Here is a 16,753-nt window from a genome sequence, read left to right as displayed (position 1 = left end):
TGCCAGCATATCTATCATTCATGAACGTTTGTGCTCTCGAATAAAAAAGGTGAGGACTCCTTATTCGGGCCCAGCTCTGCGTAGTGCGAACGGGGATATGATTCGGCCTTCAGGATATTGTACTGCGCGCATACTCATTAATGACAGTCGTCACCACGTTCAGTTTGCAGTCCTCTCTTCGTGCGTCTATCAAGTAATTCTGGGTTGGGACTTTTTACGTTCGGCATCTGCTCTCATCTCCTGTGGTCAGCCAATGATTGATATCGCAAGAACAGAGCTCGCAAGTGTCGATAGCGCGTCAGATCTACGTTTGGTGACGACCTCTGACTGTACACTTTTCCCTGGCCAAGAAGCTGTTCTTTCTGTGTCATCAGACCAAATTGTTGACGGCGACGTGTTGATTACAACAATGGGAAAATTCTTTGTTAAAGGACTGTTAATACCGCCGTGACTTGTCCGTTTTTCTCGTGGATCTGCCTATCTCGCCGCTATCAATTTGACGTCGGAGACCCTCTTGGTACCCCAACACGCCGCTATTGCTTCTGTGCCCCCCGATGATGCCATAGACGTTTGTGCTCTTGAGTCTTTTGCAACAGTGTATAATTCTGCTGATCTTAAACCACCGGCTGTCCCTATTAGGGCGAATATCAATCCCGACCTTTCAACTGAGCAAACGAACACCCCATTGACCCTACTGGAAAAGCACAAAGCTTTATTTGACACGAACTCTTCTGTTCTGGGGCAGACTTCTCTGGCCACTCATTGTATCGAAACGGATGGTTCCTGTGTCGTCCGTCGGCGCCCGTACCGCGTTTCACCTAAAGAACGTAAAATTATTCAAGAAAACGTGGACGACATGTTGAAGAGAAATATTATTCGTCCCTCGGCTAGCTCCTGGTCATCACCTGTGGTGCTAGTTCAGAAGAAAGACGGTTCCGTGAGGTTTTGTGTGGATTACAGGGCCCTCAACAAGATCACTCGCAAGGATGTTCATCCGATGCCGCGCATCGACGACGCGCTCGACACCTTGCAAGGGGCAGAATTCTTTTCTAGTCACGATCTTCGATCGGGATACTGGCAGATCCCCATGCACGAAGCTGACAAAGAGAAGACAGCTTTCGCAACACCCGATGGCCTCTAGGAATTTAATGTAATGCCATTCGGGCTTTGCAATGCTCCCGCTACATTTGAAAGAATGATAGACAATGTCCTTCGTGGCTTTAAATGGAAAACGTGTCTCTGTTACCTGGACGACATTGTTATCTTTTCGTCCTCATTTGCTGAGCACCTTCAACGCCTGAACCAAGTATTAACTTGCCTGAGCGAGGCCGGTCTCCAACTCAATGCAAAAAAATGCCACTTTGCAACCACATCCATCAAAGTATTGGGGCACGTTGTGAGCAAAGATGGCATTCGCCCCGATCCGGATAAAACGAGAGCCGTAATAAATTTTCCGCGACCCCTTCGTCAGAAATAACTTCGAAGTTTTCTTGCATTGGCTTCATACTTCCGTCGATTCATTCGGAACTTTTCTGCAATCGCTTCACCCTTAAACAAGCTCTTAGCTACTCGCACACCGTTTATCTGGTCTAACGAATGTGAATCAGCGTTCCTAGAGCTCAAAAAGGCTCTTACTTCTGCACCCGTACTTAGCCATTTTAATGACAACGCTCCGACGATACTCCACACCGACGCCAGTGGACATGGTATTGGTGCTGTGCTCCTGCAACGCAATGCAACATCTTTGGAGCAGGTGGTTGCCTACGCCAGCCGGACGTTGACGCCATCCGAGCGGAACTACGCAATAACCGAGCAGGAGTGCCTGGCTGTAGTTTGGTCCGTTCAAAAGTTTCGACCATACTTGTATGGTCGTCACTTCACCGTTGTAACGGATCACCATGCACTCTGCTGGCTATCCTCTCTCAAGAATGTAACCGGACGCCTTGGCCGCTGGATACTTAAGCTGCAAGAGTACGATTTTGACGTGGTGTACAAATCCGGCAAAAAGTACTCCGATGCCGATGCACTTTCACGCTGTCCGCTGTTATCAACACAGGAAAGTTGTCAAGCGCCACCTCCGCCAGAGCCAGCTATTACTATTGCCTCCACCGAGCCCGTCAGCTCGGCGTTACCTTCTAATCTTCTCTCCTTACAACGAGCTGACACGTACTGCCGCAAATTTATCGACCTTCTAGACGGTTCAACCCAACCTCTCAACAGCCGTTCACGTCGACAACTGAACAAATTTAAACTCATGAATGGCGGCTGCCTTTACCACGTCAACTATCACCCTACTGGCGACAAATGGGTCCCTGTGTTTCCGCGTTCCCTTCGGCAAGAGATATTACGAACTTTTCACGACGATGCTACCGCTGGTCATCTTGCCTACATAAAGACATACGATCGCATAAAAAGCCGCTTCTTTTGGCCTGGGCTTTTAACAAGTGTTGCCAAATACGTTTCATCCTCGAGTCCAGCTGGGACGCTACAACCCCTTCCCTGTCCTTCGACTCCATCCGAAGTTGTAGGGATCGATCTGTACGGACCCCTTCCAGCCACCCCAGCCGGTAATCGGTGGGTTGTCACCGCGGTTGACCACCTGACCCGCTATGCCGAAACAGCGGCTATTCGCACGGGTTGCGCTTCAGAGGTTGCGGAATTCTTCTTGCAAGCAATCTTCCTGCGCCATGGTCCACCTCGCGTTCTGCTTAGTGACCGCGGAAGAGCGTTTCTTTCTACTCTTCTTTCCGAAGTTCTTCGTGCCGCTGAAACCATTCACAAGACTACGTCCAGTTACCACCCGCAGACAAATGGCATCACTGAGCGCTTCCACCGTACTCTTTCCGACATGATTTCCTTTTACATTCGACCGGACCACACCAACTGGGACACCATCTTACCTTTTGTCACCTACGCCTACAACACCGCTGTACAACAAACCACAGGATTCTCTCCTTTCTTCCTTGTCTACGGCCGTTCCCCTTCTTCGGTACTTGACACATCGTTCCTTTCTGCACCCGGATCTTCTACTGCAAGCCTGCCCGACCAGTTTGTTTCCCGACTTGCGCACTGCCGCAGCCTTGCCCGTAAGAACACAGCAGCCTGCCAAAACAGCCGCAAGTCCCGCTACGATAAGAGCCATCGTTCTGTCTCCTACTAACCTGGGGAAGAAGTCCTACTGTGCACCCCTCTTCGTGCCCCTGGGTTATGCGAGAAGTTCCTTCCCCGCTTCATTGGCCCCTACACAATCCTCGCGCAGACCTCACCAGTTAACTACCGCGTAACCCCTATTTGCGGTGTCATTGACCGCCGGTGCCGTGGAACTGAGATCGTTCATGTTTCCCGAATCAAGCCTTTTATTCGACGGGCTTCCTCTACCTGACTGTGACGGCCAGGATGGCCGCTTCCGCGGAGGGGGGATAATATTGTAAGCGCGAATCTTAAACGTCCCGTCATCAGGCCATAGCTCAGTATTATGACTGGCCAATACCACCTTCGTGTTTCGTCGTCGTCGCTGCATTGGGTGCGTCCATCATCATCTCATCGCTCGTCGTCTTTCTCGGACGCGCGATCACCGCCATCGTGGTTGATCCTGCTCTATCCAGGGTACCGCTCGTCGAATTAACGTCGTCCTCCAAGTCTCCTAGCATTGCCTCTCAATGTATATATATATATATATATATATATATATATATATATATATATATATATAGCAGAACAGAAAGATATGGGACGAGGGACTCGGTAAAGATACATATCAAGGTTGCAGTCGTCATTGCCAGTGCTATTCGGCTTTTTTCAAAATATTTAATAGGGCCGAATGACGTGTCTTTGTCACGTTTCTTTAATACATTGATAAATAAGCGAAAATATAGGTCGAGAAAAAATCCGCCGTTCTTCCGCTCCCGGAAAAACGGCGGATTTTTCCTCGACCTATATTTTCGCGTATTTATCAATGTATTAAAGAAACCTGACAAACACACGTCATTCGGCCCTATTAAATATTTCGAAAAAAGCCGAATAGCACTGGCAATGACGCCTGCAACCTTGATATATATATATATTGTCACAAAGACAAGGACGATGCAGTTGTCTTGAATGAGAAACACGTTTATTGGAACGAACTTGTGCTCCCCTAACAACTCAAAAGAATACAGAGGCGGCGAAGCAGCGGTCAACGAAGTTCCTTGCACAGGTGAGTGTCGTCGAATCGAATGCCCCGGCGTCCGCACAGCAGGCTTTTTATCTTTCGGCGCGCGTGGTTCTCAAAACGTCGATTCGCATCGAGAACATAGTAGATCCAAGAAGATTTTTCTGGGCTGCTCACGTTAGATCAGAATGCTCTCCCTATCACAACAGATAACACATGCGGCACAGAAAGAAAGAATGGAACACGCGCTTCCCTTGGCACAGAGATAACACAGACCGGCGCAGCCCGGCGGTAAAAGCAAAACACAAATAAACAAACCCAATGAATGGTTCGCGGCATTACCCCCCTCTAAGAGTGCATCGACCCGATGCTACATAAGCGACAGTCCGAACAAATGAAAATAAAAGTTCGTCATCGTCCATAGAAAGTTTTTAAGCGAACCACGTGGACGACTTCGGGTCGCGTGCGTCGTCGTGATGTGCCGGAATCACCACTGGGTATCACTTCGCAGGTTAATTGGCCAACACGTCTTAGAATCTGGTAGGGTCCGAAATACCGTCGCAGAAGCTTTTCACTGAGTCCGCGTCGTCGAATGGGAGTCCAAACCCACACACGATCCCCGGGTTCGTACTCGGCGTCTCGGCGTGCAGGTTGTAGCGGCCGGCATCCACCGACTGCTGGTCCGTTATACGAACTCGAGCGAGCTGGCGGGCCTCCTCCGCACGTAGAAGGTATCCTCAGACGTCGGCGTTGACGTCGTCGTCTTCTACATGCGGAAGCATGGCGTCGAGCATCGTAGTTGGCCGTCTTCCGTAGACAAGCTCGAACGGTGTCATCTGCGTAGTTTCCTGCGTCGCTGTATTGTACGCAAACGTGACATACGGGAGGACTTCGTCCCGAGTCTTATGTTCAACGTCGACGTACATGGACAGCATATCTGCAATCGTTTTGTTCAGACGTTCCGTTAGTCCGTTTGTTTGGGGAGGGTACGCCGTCGTTCTTCGGTGATCCGTGTTTCTGTAGCGTAAGATTCCTTGCATCAGCTCCGCGGTAAAGGCCGTTCCGCGGTTCGTGATTAGGACTTCCGGGGCTCCATGTCGCAGCACCACTTGGCTTATAAAGAACTTCGCCACTTCTTGTGCAGTCCCCCTCGGAAGAGCGGCGGTCTCTGCGTAGCGCGTCATGTAGTCTGTCGCTGCGACAATCCACTTGTTCTGTGATCGTGACGTAGGGAACACGCCTAAAAGGTCCATTCCAATCTGTTGAAATGGTCTCGATGGGACGGCGATCGGTTGCAGAAGTCCGGCGGGTCTTGTCGGCGGCGTTTTTCGTCGCTGGCAGTCACGGCAGCTCCGGGCGTAGTGGGTGACGTCAGAGGGACGGCCGGGCCAGTAGTAGCTCGCCTTGATTTTTCAAATAGTGCGGGCTGTACCCAGATGTCCGGAAGACGGGTCGTCGTGGCACGCTTCCAAAATTTCGTCACGAAGGTACGCGGGGATGACGAGAAGGAAATTCGCTCTTGTTCCGGGGCTGAAATTCTTCTTCACGAGGGCGGAGTTTCTCAGGCTGAATGCTGGTAAGCTGCGTTTGAAGGTCCTAGGAACGGCAACGTTGAATCCCTCGAGGTACTCGATTATGACGCGTAAGTCGGGGTGGGCACGCTGCTGGGCGGCTAGGTCGCTCTCCGTCACGATCCCGAAGAACGCGCTGTCTTCATCAGAGTCTTGTGGTGGTGGGTTGACGGGGGTGCGGGACAGGCAGTCGGCGTCGGAGTGTTTCCTGCCGGATTTATAAACGACTGTAACGTCGAACTCCTGCAGGCGCAAGCTCTACCGCCCAAGACGGCCAGAGGAATCCTTCAAATTGGCGAGCCAACACAGCGCATGGTGGTCTGTTACAACCTTGAATGGCCTTCCATACACGTATGGGCGAAATTTTGGAAATCGCCCATATAATAACCAGGCACTCCTTCTCAGAGGCAGAATAGTTTTTCTCCTCCTTCAACAGACCACGGCTAGCGTAGGCGATTACCCTTTCGCAGCCGCTTTGCTTTTGGACAAGGACGGCACCCAAGCCTATATCACTGGCGTCCGTGTGCATTTCCGTTTCGGCATTTTCGTCGAAATGAGCAAGCACGGGCGGGCATTGCAGGCGTTTTTGCAGATCGCAGAATGCTTTTTCTTGGTCGTTTTCAAGGCTGGAAGGGCTACTATCTTTCGTCAAGCCCGTGAGTGGCTCTGCAATGCGTGCGAAGTTTGCGACGAAGCGCCGGTAGTATGCGCACAGCCCGAGAAATCTTCGCACGCCCTTCTTGTCTTTCGGCTTAGGGAAGTTCGCAATGGCTGAAGTTTTTGCCGGGTCAGGTAGGACTCCCGCGGCGTTGACGACGTGGCCCAAGAACTTGAGTTCCCCGTATGCGAAACGGCACTTTTCAGGCTTCAGCGTGAACCCCGACGTACGAATGGCCTCGAGTACAGACTCCAACCTTGCAAGGTGTTCGTCGAAAGTCCGGGCGAATACCACTACGTCGTCGAGGTATACGAGGCAGGTGTGCCCCTTAAGGCCAGCTAGCACACTGTCTATGACTCTTTGAAACGTCGCTGGTGCTGTGCACAGCCCAAACGGCATCACCTTGAACTCGTATAGGCCGTCTGGGGTTATAAATGCAGTCTTCCCTCGGTGTCTCTCGTCCACTTTAATTTGCCAGTAGCCGGTCTTCAGGTTCATCGATGAGAAGTACTTCGCGTGACAGAGGTGGACGAGCGCGTCGTCGATTCGGGGGAGGGGGTACACGTCCGTTTTCGTGATTTTGTTCAGTGGCCGGTAGTCAACGCAAAACCTTAATGTACCGTCTTTTTTCTTTACGAGTACGACGGGCGCAGCCCAGGGGCTTTTCGATGGCTGTATAATGTAGACGCTGAGCATGTCGTCGACTTGAGTCTGGATAGCTTCCCTTTCGTCTGAAGAGACGCAGTACGGTGACTGTAGGGTAGGTCGGGCTCCATCTTCGGTTATTATTCGGTGCTTCGCTAGAGGGGTCTGACGTTGTTTTGCGCTCGACGAAAAACATTCGCTATAGCGGCGCAGCAAAGCCAATAATTTGTTGCGTTGTTCTGGCGATAGCGCCGGATTCACGTCGAAATGCTGCGAGAGCTTAAAGGTTTCTACGGGTGTGCGTTCAAAGTCGGCGACCGCGATCACGTCACTTGCTTCTTGCGTTTCTTCGAGGAATGCAATTGCCGCGCCCTTGTTTAAATGCTGGTACTCCTCGGTGAAATTAGTAACCAAAATGTGGGATTGGTGTTTCTTGAAGCGCGCAATGCCGCTTGCGACAGACCCACCACGGTCGAGAAGCACCCTTTGATCAGTGTCCACGATAGCGTCGACGTCAGGAGCAGCATCTTCACAGTAGACTGCGACCATCAAGCTTGCGCGGGGTGGCAGGGTGACATGATCATCGGCAATCCTTACAGCACCACGTCGTTCGGGGTTCGGTTCCGGCGTCATGGAGTGATGGGGGGAAAAAGTTATTGACTTAGTCTGCAGATCGAATATTGCACCGATGTCCATCAAAAAGTCCATTCCAAGAAAAACGTCGCGGGAGCAGTTAGGCAGAACGCCGCAGGGTACGTCGTGCCGTCTATGGTGACGTGCGATGTGCACGTTCCACTTGGCGTCACGACGTGGCCTCCTGCTGTGCGTATGTGCGGACCGTCCCATCTGGTCATAGCTTTCTTCAATTTAGACGCAAATGGTCCGCTCATTACCGAATAGTCAACTCTCGTGTCTACGAGAGCGACTACGTCAAAGACCTCGATGGACACCTTGACGTCAGATGGAGTCTTCCTCGAATTCAGGGTTTGTCGGGGCGTCGTATCTGTGATTGTACGTGTTGACGGTCGGGCACTGTGCATCGTCGTTGTCGTCGTCTTCTCAGCGGACGTCTCGTTCAGGTCGGGTACGCGTCGCGCCGTGTAGCTGTCGTCGTGTTCTGGAGTCTCGTCAGGGTTAGGTCGGGTGGTCGGGATGAGGGCATGTCGTGAATCACTGTCTTCACCGCGTCCTTGCGTCGTTGGAGGGTTTCCAGTTTTTCGCCGTAGAGCAACTTCACCTCCAGAAGTTCAAGCTTTTAGTTTCCCCCGCGTGGGCTGGGGGACCTCCCACGTGCGAAATCAGCATTGCTATGGCGGGTAGGCGACTGGTATAGGTAGGGCGACGGCGATCGGTGTGAGCGGGCTGGTCCTCGGTTGGTGTTGGGCAGGTATTCGTCGATCTCGGTAGGCCGCTGGCCGTGTCGGGGGCGTGGGGCGTCGACGGAGAAACCACGCAGTCCGAGTCTCCTGTACGGGCAGCGACGATAGATGTGATCGGCCTCTCCGCAATGGTAGCACACGGGCGGACGATGATCTGGCGTTCGCCAAATGTCAGTCTTCCTCGGCGTCTGGGTTTGGGCTGTGTACGGCGGTACGGTCGACGGCGGCGACAGTGAGGACGGCGGCGAGAGTGGACGGCGGTACGGTGGAGCTTCTTGTAGACGGGTTGGAGCAGGGCGGGGTCGACGAACAGCCGCGGAGTAGGTCATCGCCTATGGCTCGCGGGGTGCCTCGGATGGCATAGAAGTGCCCAAAGCGTGTTGGACCTCTTCGCGGATGACGTCAGTCAGGGAAGCCACTTGAGGTTGCGGCGTCGTCGGAAAAAGCTTCCGAAGATCCTCCCTGACCACTGCACGGATGGTCTCACGCAGTGTGTTGGAGCTTGTAGCCAGGGCACCGATTGTCCCGGAAACCAGCACGTTGACCGGGCGATCGTACTGCCTCGTTCGAACTTCTAGCGGCTTCTCCATCGCGGCTGCCTCAGACGAAAATTTGACCACCGTCTTGGGAGGATTGCGGACAAGGCAAGCAAAAAGCTCCTGCTTTACCCCTCGCATGAGAAACCTTAGTTTCTTTTCTTCTGTCATCTCCGGATCCGCACGTCGAAACAACCTCTTCATCTCCTCAACAAAGATCACTACCCCTTCGTTGGGGTGCTGCGTTCGAGTTTCAAGTAAAAGCCCTGCGCGTTCTTTTCTGACCACGGTAGTGAAGGTCTTAGTGAACTCGCTTTTGAACTGAGCCCAGTTTGTCATGGAGCTCTCGTGGTTCTCGAACCAAGTGCGAGCCGAATCTTCCAAGTAAAAGAAAACGTGCCGGAACGTTTCTGCGTCGTCCCACCTGTTGAATTTCCGGACGCGCTCCAGTTTCTCCAGCCATTCTTTTGGGTCTTCGGCGGGGGCTCCTCGGAATGATGGCGGTTCCCGTGGCTGCTGCAGAACGACAGGAGGAGTGGCTTGGTTGAGCATGGTGCTGGTTGCGACGTCTTTCTTCTTCGTCTTCTCCGGTAGTAGACCGGACTCGGGTGGTAAATCTTGCAGGCGGAGGCTGGCTCTTGTTGGACTGGCTTGGCGGCTTCCCGAGGTTGTAGTGGGCATGAAGGGTGCGCACCCAGCACCTCAACCAGATGTCACGAAGACAAGGACGATGCAGTTGTTTTGAATGAGAAACACGTTTATTGGAGCAACTTGTGCTCCCCTAACAACTCAAAAGAATACAGAGGCGGCGAAGCAGCGGTCAACGAAGTGACTTGCACAGGCGAGTGTCATCGAATCGAATGCCCCGGCGTCCGCACTGCAGGCTTTTTATCTTTCGGCGCGCGTGGTTCTCGAAACGTCGATTCACATCGAGAACATAGTAGATCCAAGAAGATTATTCTGGGCTACTCACGTTAGATCGGAATGCTCTCCCTATCACAACCGATAACACATGCGGCCCAGAAAGAAAGAATTGAACACGCGCTTCCCTTGGCGCAGAGATAACACAGACCGGCGCAGCCGGACGGTAAAAGCAAAACACAAATAAACAAAGCCAATGTATGGTTCGCGGAAATATATATATATATATATATATATATATATATATATATATATATGTAGATAAATAAATAACGTTAGTAGAGACAGAGACACACGAGAAGGACATTGAAAATAAAAATAAAAGTTTCTGACGTTTCAGGGAGAGGACTCCCTTTCTTCAGAGTACAAAATAAGTTCGTTTCAGAGCTATATATATATATACAGAAAATGTAGCAAGGGCGAGGGCAACGTGAAAGGTGGGAGAGTTTGTACAAATGAATCATGGTTGGTGGGTAGCAAAAGAATGACGAGAGAGCGGGAAAATAAATTATAAAAATGATAATAAGCACACACAGTCACGCGGTACGAACATGGGAACCAAACACAGAGAGAGAAAAAAAATAATAATAAAAAAATAAATAAATAACAAGGTAATTTTTCTCCCCTGTGGCAACGGGGGTCAAAGAGGGGTCAAAACAAGATATGCCCATGCACGTGTTTGACATGGGTGAAAAAGATTAGTCACGCGGAACAGAGACGTTCCGAAGAAGATATACACCCGTTCTAAGAATCCGGGTAAAGTCATTGAAACAAGAAACACGTGGCTTCTGTTGGTGGGAGGCAAGGGTCGCTGCCAAGAGCAGTAGGGCAGGCAGTTTCGACAGGAATGAGTGTACATTGGCATACAAATAGTGGGGAAAACAAATTAACAAGGTAATTTTCCCCTCCCTCGTGGCAACGGGGGTGAAAGAGGGGTCAAAATAAGATATGCCCATGCACGTGTTTGACATGGGCAAAAAGATTAGTCAGGCGGAACAAGGAAAAGAAGATACGCAAATGCACACAAAGGATGAAGATCTGCCCTTACACACCCGTTCTAAGAATCCGGGTAAGGTCATTGAAACATGAGACACATGGCTTCCGTTGGGGGGAGGCAAAATTCACGCCAAAAAGCAGTAGGACAGGTAGTTTCGACTCGAAATGAGTGTACATTGGTATGAAAAAAAGAAAAAAGAAAAAAGGTCAAGGTGAAACAAGGCATGAAAAGAAAGAAAACAGGCAGGTGCACGCGCATGACGCGGCAGCAGGTCGTATTCATCTGGGCGGCGCATGGTGCCAGTTCAGGGTATGCCGAGGCGGTCAGCAATGGATATTAGAAAACAACAATACAAAAAAGAAAGAGGACACGAAAGCAATCACACACGCTCGCGTTCACAAATTAATTACAAGGTGAGAATAACAAAGCTAAAAATGGTACTGCAGCCTTCTACCCAGAACACAATGTCAAGACTTGTTCATCAAATTAGGTTCAGTGAAGCCATTGTGCTAAAAAACGTCGTGCTAGCACGAAACTATACCCAATTACGGGAGCTCGCCAACTAATGGGAGCGTATTATTGAGGGAAAGAAATGAACGGCATAGCTCTAGCCTGAGAAATGCAGCCGAAATTTTAATCGGAGGAAAGACACGTTAATTTCCCATAACTTTCATTTATGCCAAACGACGCTGATTTAAACTTATAGATAAGGTAGGACTCACGAACCTCGCGATCGTGATGCGTTTTAAAACTAGATTCAAGAATTGTGGCCTTCAGTTGTTCAAAATAATGACCAGGAGTGTTAACATGCTTTGATAGAGGCAAAGAAGGGCAGGTTTTTGCATGAGAGCGGTGATTGTTAAACCTCAAACGAAAGGGTGCTTCAGTTTGGCCAATGTATTGTTTGCCGCAAAGGGTGCATTCCAGCAGGTATACGACGTTGGCGGAATCACAGTTAAAGTTCCCTTTTACATTAACATAATAGTTTGAAGCTGTGCTGGCGGCGCGCTGTGTGGTAGTCATTTGTGGGCATACCTTACACCGTGGTTTGTTACAGGGCAGGCAACCAGTAGTCTGTGGTCGGCTGATGCTGGATTTAGTGAGAACGCCACCCAAATTTTTGCTGCGTCTATAAACAACACGTGGCGGCTCGAGGAATATTCTTTTTAGGCGCTCACTTTGAGCAAGGATATTGTGATGTTTCCTTAGTATGGATGCAACTTTCGGAGAAGAGGCCGAATGGGTCAACACGAGGTTTGTTTGTTGATTGGGTTTTGGAGCTGTTTTTCAAAGAATGTCGGTGCGGTTCAATTAGTTAGCTTGTGTAATCGCGTCATCGATCACCTGCTCTGGGTATTTTTGATTCAAGAGCGCGGTTTTAAGTTCTCTGCAGTTTGAATCGAAATCCGCCTGGCTTGTGCAGATTCGCCTAAAACGGTGAGATTGGCTATAAGGTATTGCAGTCTTGCAGTGCCAGACATGACTGCTGTGGAAGTGTAAATACTGGCGCGTGTCCGTAGGTTTCCTGTAGAGATTAGTCTGAAACCTGCCCTGAGAAACTGTGACATTAACATCCAGGAAATTTATGCTGTGCGCAGAGTAGGAATGAGAGAGGGAGATGGTAGGATGCGCAAGGTTAAAAGCCTCAATAAACGCAAGTAGTTCCGTTTCACAGTGCTGCCAAATCATGAATATATCATCTATATACCTTTTGTAGTACAATGGCTTCAAATTTTGGGTTTCGAGGAAGTTTGACTCTAGACATCCCATAAAGATGTTCGCGTAGTTGGGCCCGATTTTGGTTCCCATTGACGTTCCGCTGACTTGCACGTAATTGACACCATCAAACTCAAAATTAATAAGTTCAAGTATAAGGTGAAGGAAGGTTTCAAGGGTGAGAGAATCGATAGGTTTGTCACCCGCGGACCCCTCATACGCACATGATACAGCGGTGATTCCATCGGCATGCGGAATGTTAGTGTATAGCGACACGACATCTAGGGTAACAAGTAAACAGTTAGGAATTTCCATCTTGATGATATCCGAGAGAAAATCATTTGTATCCTTAATGAAGGATGGAAAGCTGGGGGGAATGTCGCGAATGAGAGAGTCGACATAGCGCGAGAGGTTTTCGGCCAGAGACAATGGGGCGACCTGGGTTGTTATTTTATGAATCTTAGGAAAAAGGTAGAATCTACCGGCTACTGGGCTTAAGGGGATAAGAGAACGAGCAGTTGTTTCAGTTATTTCCTGATTTTGAACAAGCTCAGTGAGTTTTTCTTTGACAATTCGCTTATAATCATTAGTGGGATCGCTAGGGAGTACTTTGTAGAACGCAGATTCTGATAGTTGTCTATGAGCCTCGTTGACATAGTCAGCTTTGTCGAGGATCACGATGGCGCCTCCTTTATCGGCCGGTTTAATTACTTTTTCGCCCATGTCAAACACGTGGATGGGCATATCTTGTTTTGACCCCTCTTTGACCCCCGTTGCCACGGGGGAGGAAAATTACCTTGTTATTTATTTATTTTTTTATTATTTTTTTTTCTCTCTCTGTGTTTGGTTCCCATGTTCGTACCGCGTGACTGTGTGTGCTTATTATCATTTTTATAATTTATTTTCCCGCTCTCTCGTCATTCTTTTGCTACCCACCAACCATGATTCATTTGTATAAACTCTCCCTCCTTTCACCTTGCCCTCGCCCTTGCTACATTTTCTGTATATATATATAGCTCTGAAACAAACTTATTTTGTACTCTGAAGAAAGGGAGTCCTCTCCCTGAAACGTCAGTAAACTTTTATTTTTATTTTCAATGTCCTTCTCGTGTGTCTCTGTCTCTACTAACGTTATTTTTTCGCGCTCTGTGTGAGTTTTTGATTCCAGACTATATTGCCACGACCCATCGATTCAGCGACCGCCTAGAAAGGAGCTCTACACTGAAGACTATCACTGCCGCCAATCCCACCACAGCGCGTGGGGGATCCCACCGCCAATCCCACCACATGCGCGTGTTCTGGCGCATGGAAGTGAAAGAAGACGAAACTCGTTTTTGTGTGTGTCCCGCTCGGTACTGGCATCGCCATTAGCTTTGTGATTTAAGCCTAATTCTGGCATTAAACTAATTGATTACGAGTAGCGAACCCCTACATAACGCTACATTTTTGGTGGAGGGTGCGGGTTGTCACCCCGGATGCGACAAGACGACAGCGTTGCTGGAGACGAAGCGCCTCGCACGGAGCTGACTCCTGTTCACCAACGCAGCAGTCGTCGACTCCAAGGTGCTTCACCCGAATTCGGACTGCTGCCGGCGACAACCAGGGCAGCGAAAACACACATCATGACCTCAACTACGACGCAGACCGACTATGCCTTCTCAGGTCAGTTTGTCATCCATCAGCCGCGAACGCCGCCAATATTTAACGGCAATGTCTTTGAGGACGCAGAAGACTGGCTTGACCTCTATGAGCGCGTCGCGAGCTTTCATGGAGGGGATGCACTGATGAAACGGCGACTAGTGTATTTTTCGCTCGACCACCACGCGAGGACGTGGTTCGAGAACCACGAAAGGGAGTTCCCAACCTGGTACGAATTTCGCACTCGGTTTCTGGCTGCCTATGCCAGAGGCGACCGCAGGGAAAGGCCGAAGCTGCGCTATACACAAGAAATCAGCGCCCCAATGAGAGCGTGACCATGTATTACGAAGACATGTCCCGCCTTTCCGGGCGTGCTGACCCGAACATGGCCGAGGACAAGAAGCTCCGTCACCTTATGCGAGGCAGACAGGAGCTGTTTGCCGGGCTAGTGCGCAACCCTCCCCGTAGCGTTCTCGAGTTCATCAATGAAGCGTCGACCATGGAAAGGACGCTGGAGCAGCGCTCCAGACAGTACGATTGCAGTCAAAGCTGCACGTCGGTGAACGTACTCTCCGCTGCCTTGGCCACCAGCCCAGACGCATTGCGTGAGCTCACTCGTTCGGTAGTTCGAGAAGAACTTCGCCGACCGCAGCTGCCACTGGCGTCGCAGACATATGACTCGCTATCACAAGTAGTTCGAGAGGAAGTGCGGCAAGCGGTTCAGGAACCAGCTGAACTCGACATGCCGGCATCTCGCAGCTCCGCTACATACGCCGCCGCTCTCCAGCAAACCTCCCCGTACGCCGCTCCGAACGTCGCCGTCGCAACGCCTTCTCCGTACGCCACTCGGAACTTCGCCGCCCCAACGCCTTCTGCCACCTATGCCGCGTCTGGTGACGGCGCCATGGCCCCTCGCCAGCCGGGATATCGACGCACCCCGGCGACCATTCGGAAGACGGATTTGTGGCGTGCACCGGATAGCCGGCCACTGTGTTTTCATTGTGGTGAAGCCAGCCATCTGTACAGGTCCTGCCCGTACCGCCGTGCCGGTCTCCGCGGTTTTCATCCCAACGAACCCTGCCCGCGAAAAGGTGAACGGCCACCTGAAATTCAGGAGTACCTGCTTGCACAGCATAATTGGTCGACGTCTAGTCGTGAGGAAACAAGGCCGTCGTCGTCACCTTATCGTTACCGGTCGCCAAGCCCTCGTCTCCCCTCCAGCTCACCCGGGCGCCGCTCGCAGAGCCCGCGTCGGGAAAACTGAGGCCAGTGGCCTCTGGAGGTGGGGTCGCTGAACGGGAAGCCGGTGAAGATCCTCCACGATGCTCTCGACGACGTACCGCTATAGAACCGACGCAGACAGAAACCGACCGAAAACGAGCCACATCGAATCTTGCCGTGACTATTGACGGTTATGACGTTATCGCGCTAGTGGACACAGGTGCCGACTACTCGGTAATCAGCAGCAACCTGGTCGAGGAGCCCAAGAAGGTTCTCACGCACTGGAACGGACCCCACATTCGCACCGCGGGTGGTCATCTGATCGCGCCTACAGGTCGTTGCACAGCTAGGGTCGGCATCCGTGGCTACACCTACGTCGCTGACTTCATCGTACTTCAAGAGTGTTCCAGGGATGTAATACTAGGCATCGACTTCCTACAAGCAAACGGCGCCGTCATTGACCTGTAAACATCTACAGTGACATTCTCGACAGCAGGAGCCATCGCTACAAACGACGCAGAAGGGGAAGTCCGCGTCCTCCGCGTAGTCGACGACAACGTAGTGGTGCCAGCCCGCAGTAGTGTCGTCGTCTTCGTGAAAGGGGACGTGCCCAAATGTTGCGAACGATTAGTGGAAGGCAAGACGAACTTGCTTTTAGAAAAAGAAATCTGTGTTGCAAGGAGCCTTGTCCACCTGTGTGACGGCTGCACAAGTGTTGTGCTAACAAACTTTGGAAACAGGCTCCAACACGTCGCAAGAGGAACCGCCATCGCCTCGCTGTACGAGTTTGTTCAGTTGACAGAACTGCATGCAGAAGAGACATACCGGACCGATGTATCGGCCCCGAACGACGTCGTGGGATTAATTAACATCAACCCAGACCTCACGCCAGAACAGAAAAAGCAGCTGACAGACCTCCTCGGGGATTTCCGTGAGTGTTTTTCAACTGCTTCAAAGGTCGGACAAACCCCTGTTGCCAAGCACCGCATCATTGTAGACGAAGCAACAAAGCCGGTATGCCAACACCCATACCGCGTATCTTACAAGGAGCGTGAAACCATCCAGAATCAAGTAAAAGAAATGCTACAAGACGATGTCATCCAACCATCGAAAAGTCCGTGGGCATCCCCTGTGGTGCTAGTCTAGAAGAAAGACAAAACTTTGCGCTTCTGTGTCGATTACAGGAAACTGAATCGTGTTACAAAAAAAGACGTCTATCCGCTCCCGCACATAGACGATGCCTTGGACCGGTTGCGCACTGCCAAATATTTCTCGCCCTTAGATCTTAAAAGCGGATACTGGCAGATCGAGGTTGACGAGA

At 50.8% G+C, this 16,753-nt stretch overlaps 1 protein-coding gene across 1 annotated transcript in view; it reads left to right on the top strand.

Annotated features, from left to right (window-relative positions):
* The window catches only part of LOC144180209 (uncharacterized), a 32,515-nt gene extending 16,615 nt beyond the window's left edge, over positions 1–15,900 (top strand). The window contains exon 2 of the mRNA XM_077708591.1: positions 15,644–15,900. Coding sequence (XP_077564717.1) covers positions 15,644–15,900 — 257 coding nt within the window. The remainder of the gene's footprint in view (positions 1–15,643) is intronic.
* The last annotated feature ends 853 nt before the right edge of the window (positions 15,901–16,753 follow it).

The sequence above is a fragment of the Haemaphysalis longicornis genome, unplaced genomic scaffold (assembly GCF_048455015.1).
Source record: "Haemaphysalis longicornis isolate Haplotype H1 unplaced genomic scaffold, Haemaphysalis longicornis Haplotype H1 scaffold_4, whole genome shotgun sequence".
Lineage (NCBI taxonomy): Eukaryota > Metazoa > Arthropoda > Arachnida > Ixodida > Ixodidae > Haemaphysalis > Haemaphysalis longicornis.
This window is presented reverse-complemented; position numbering and strand designations above follow the sequence as displayed.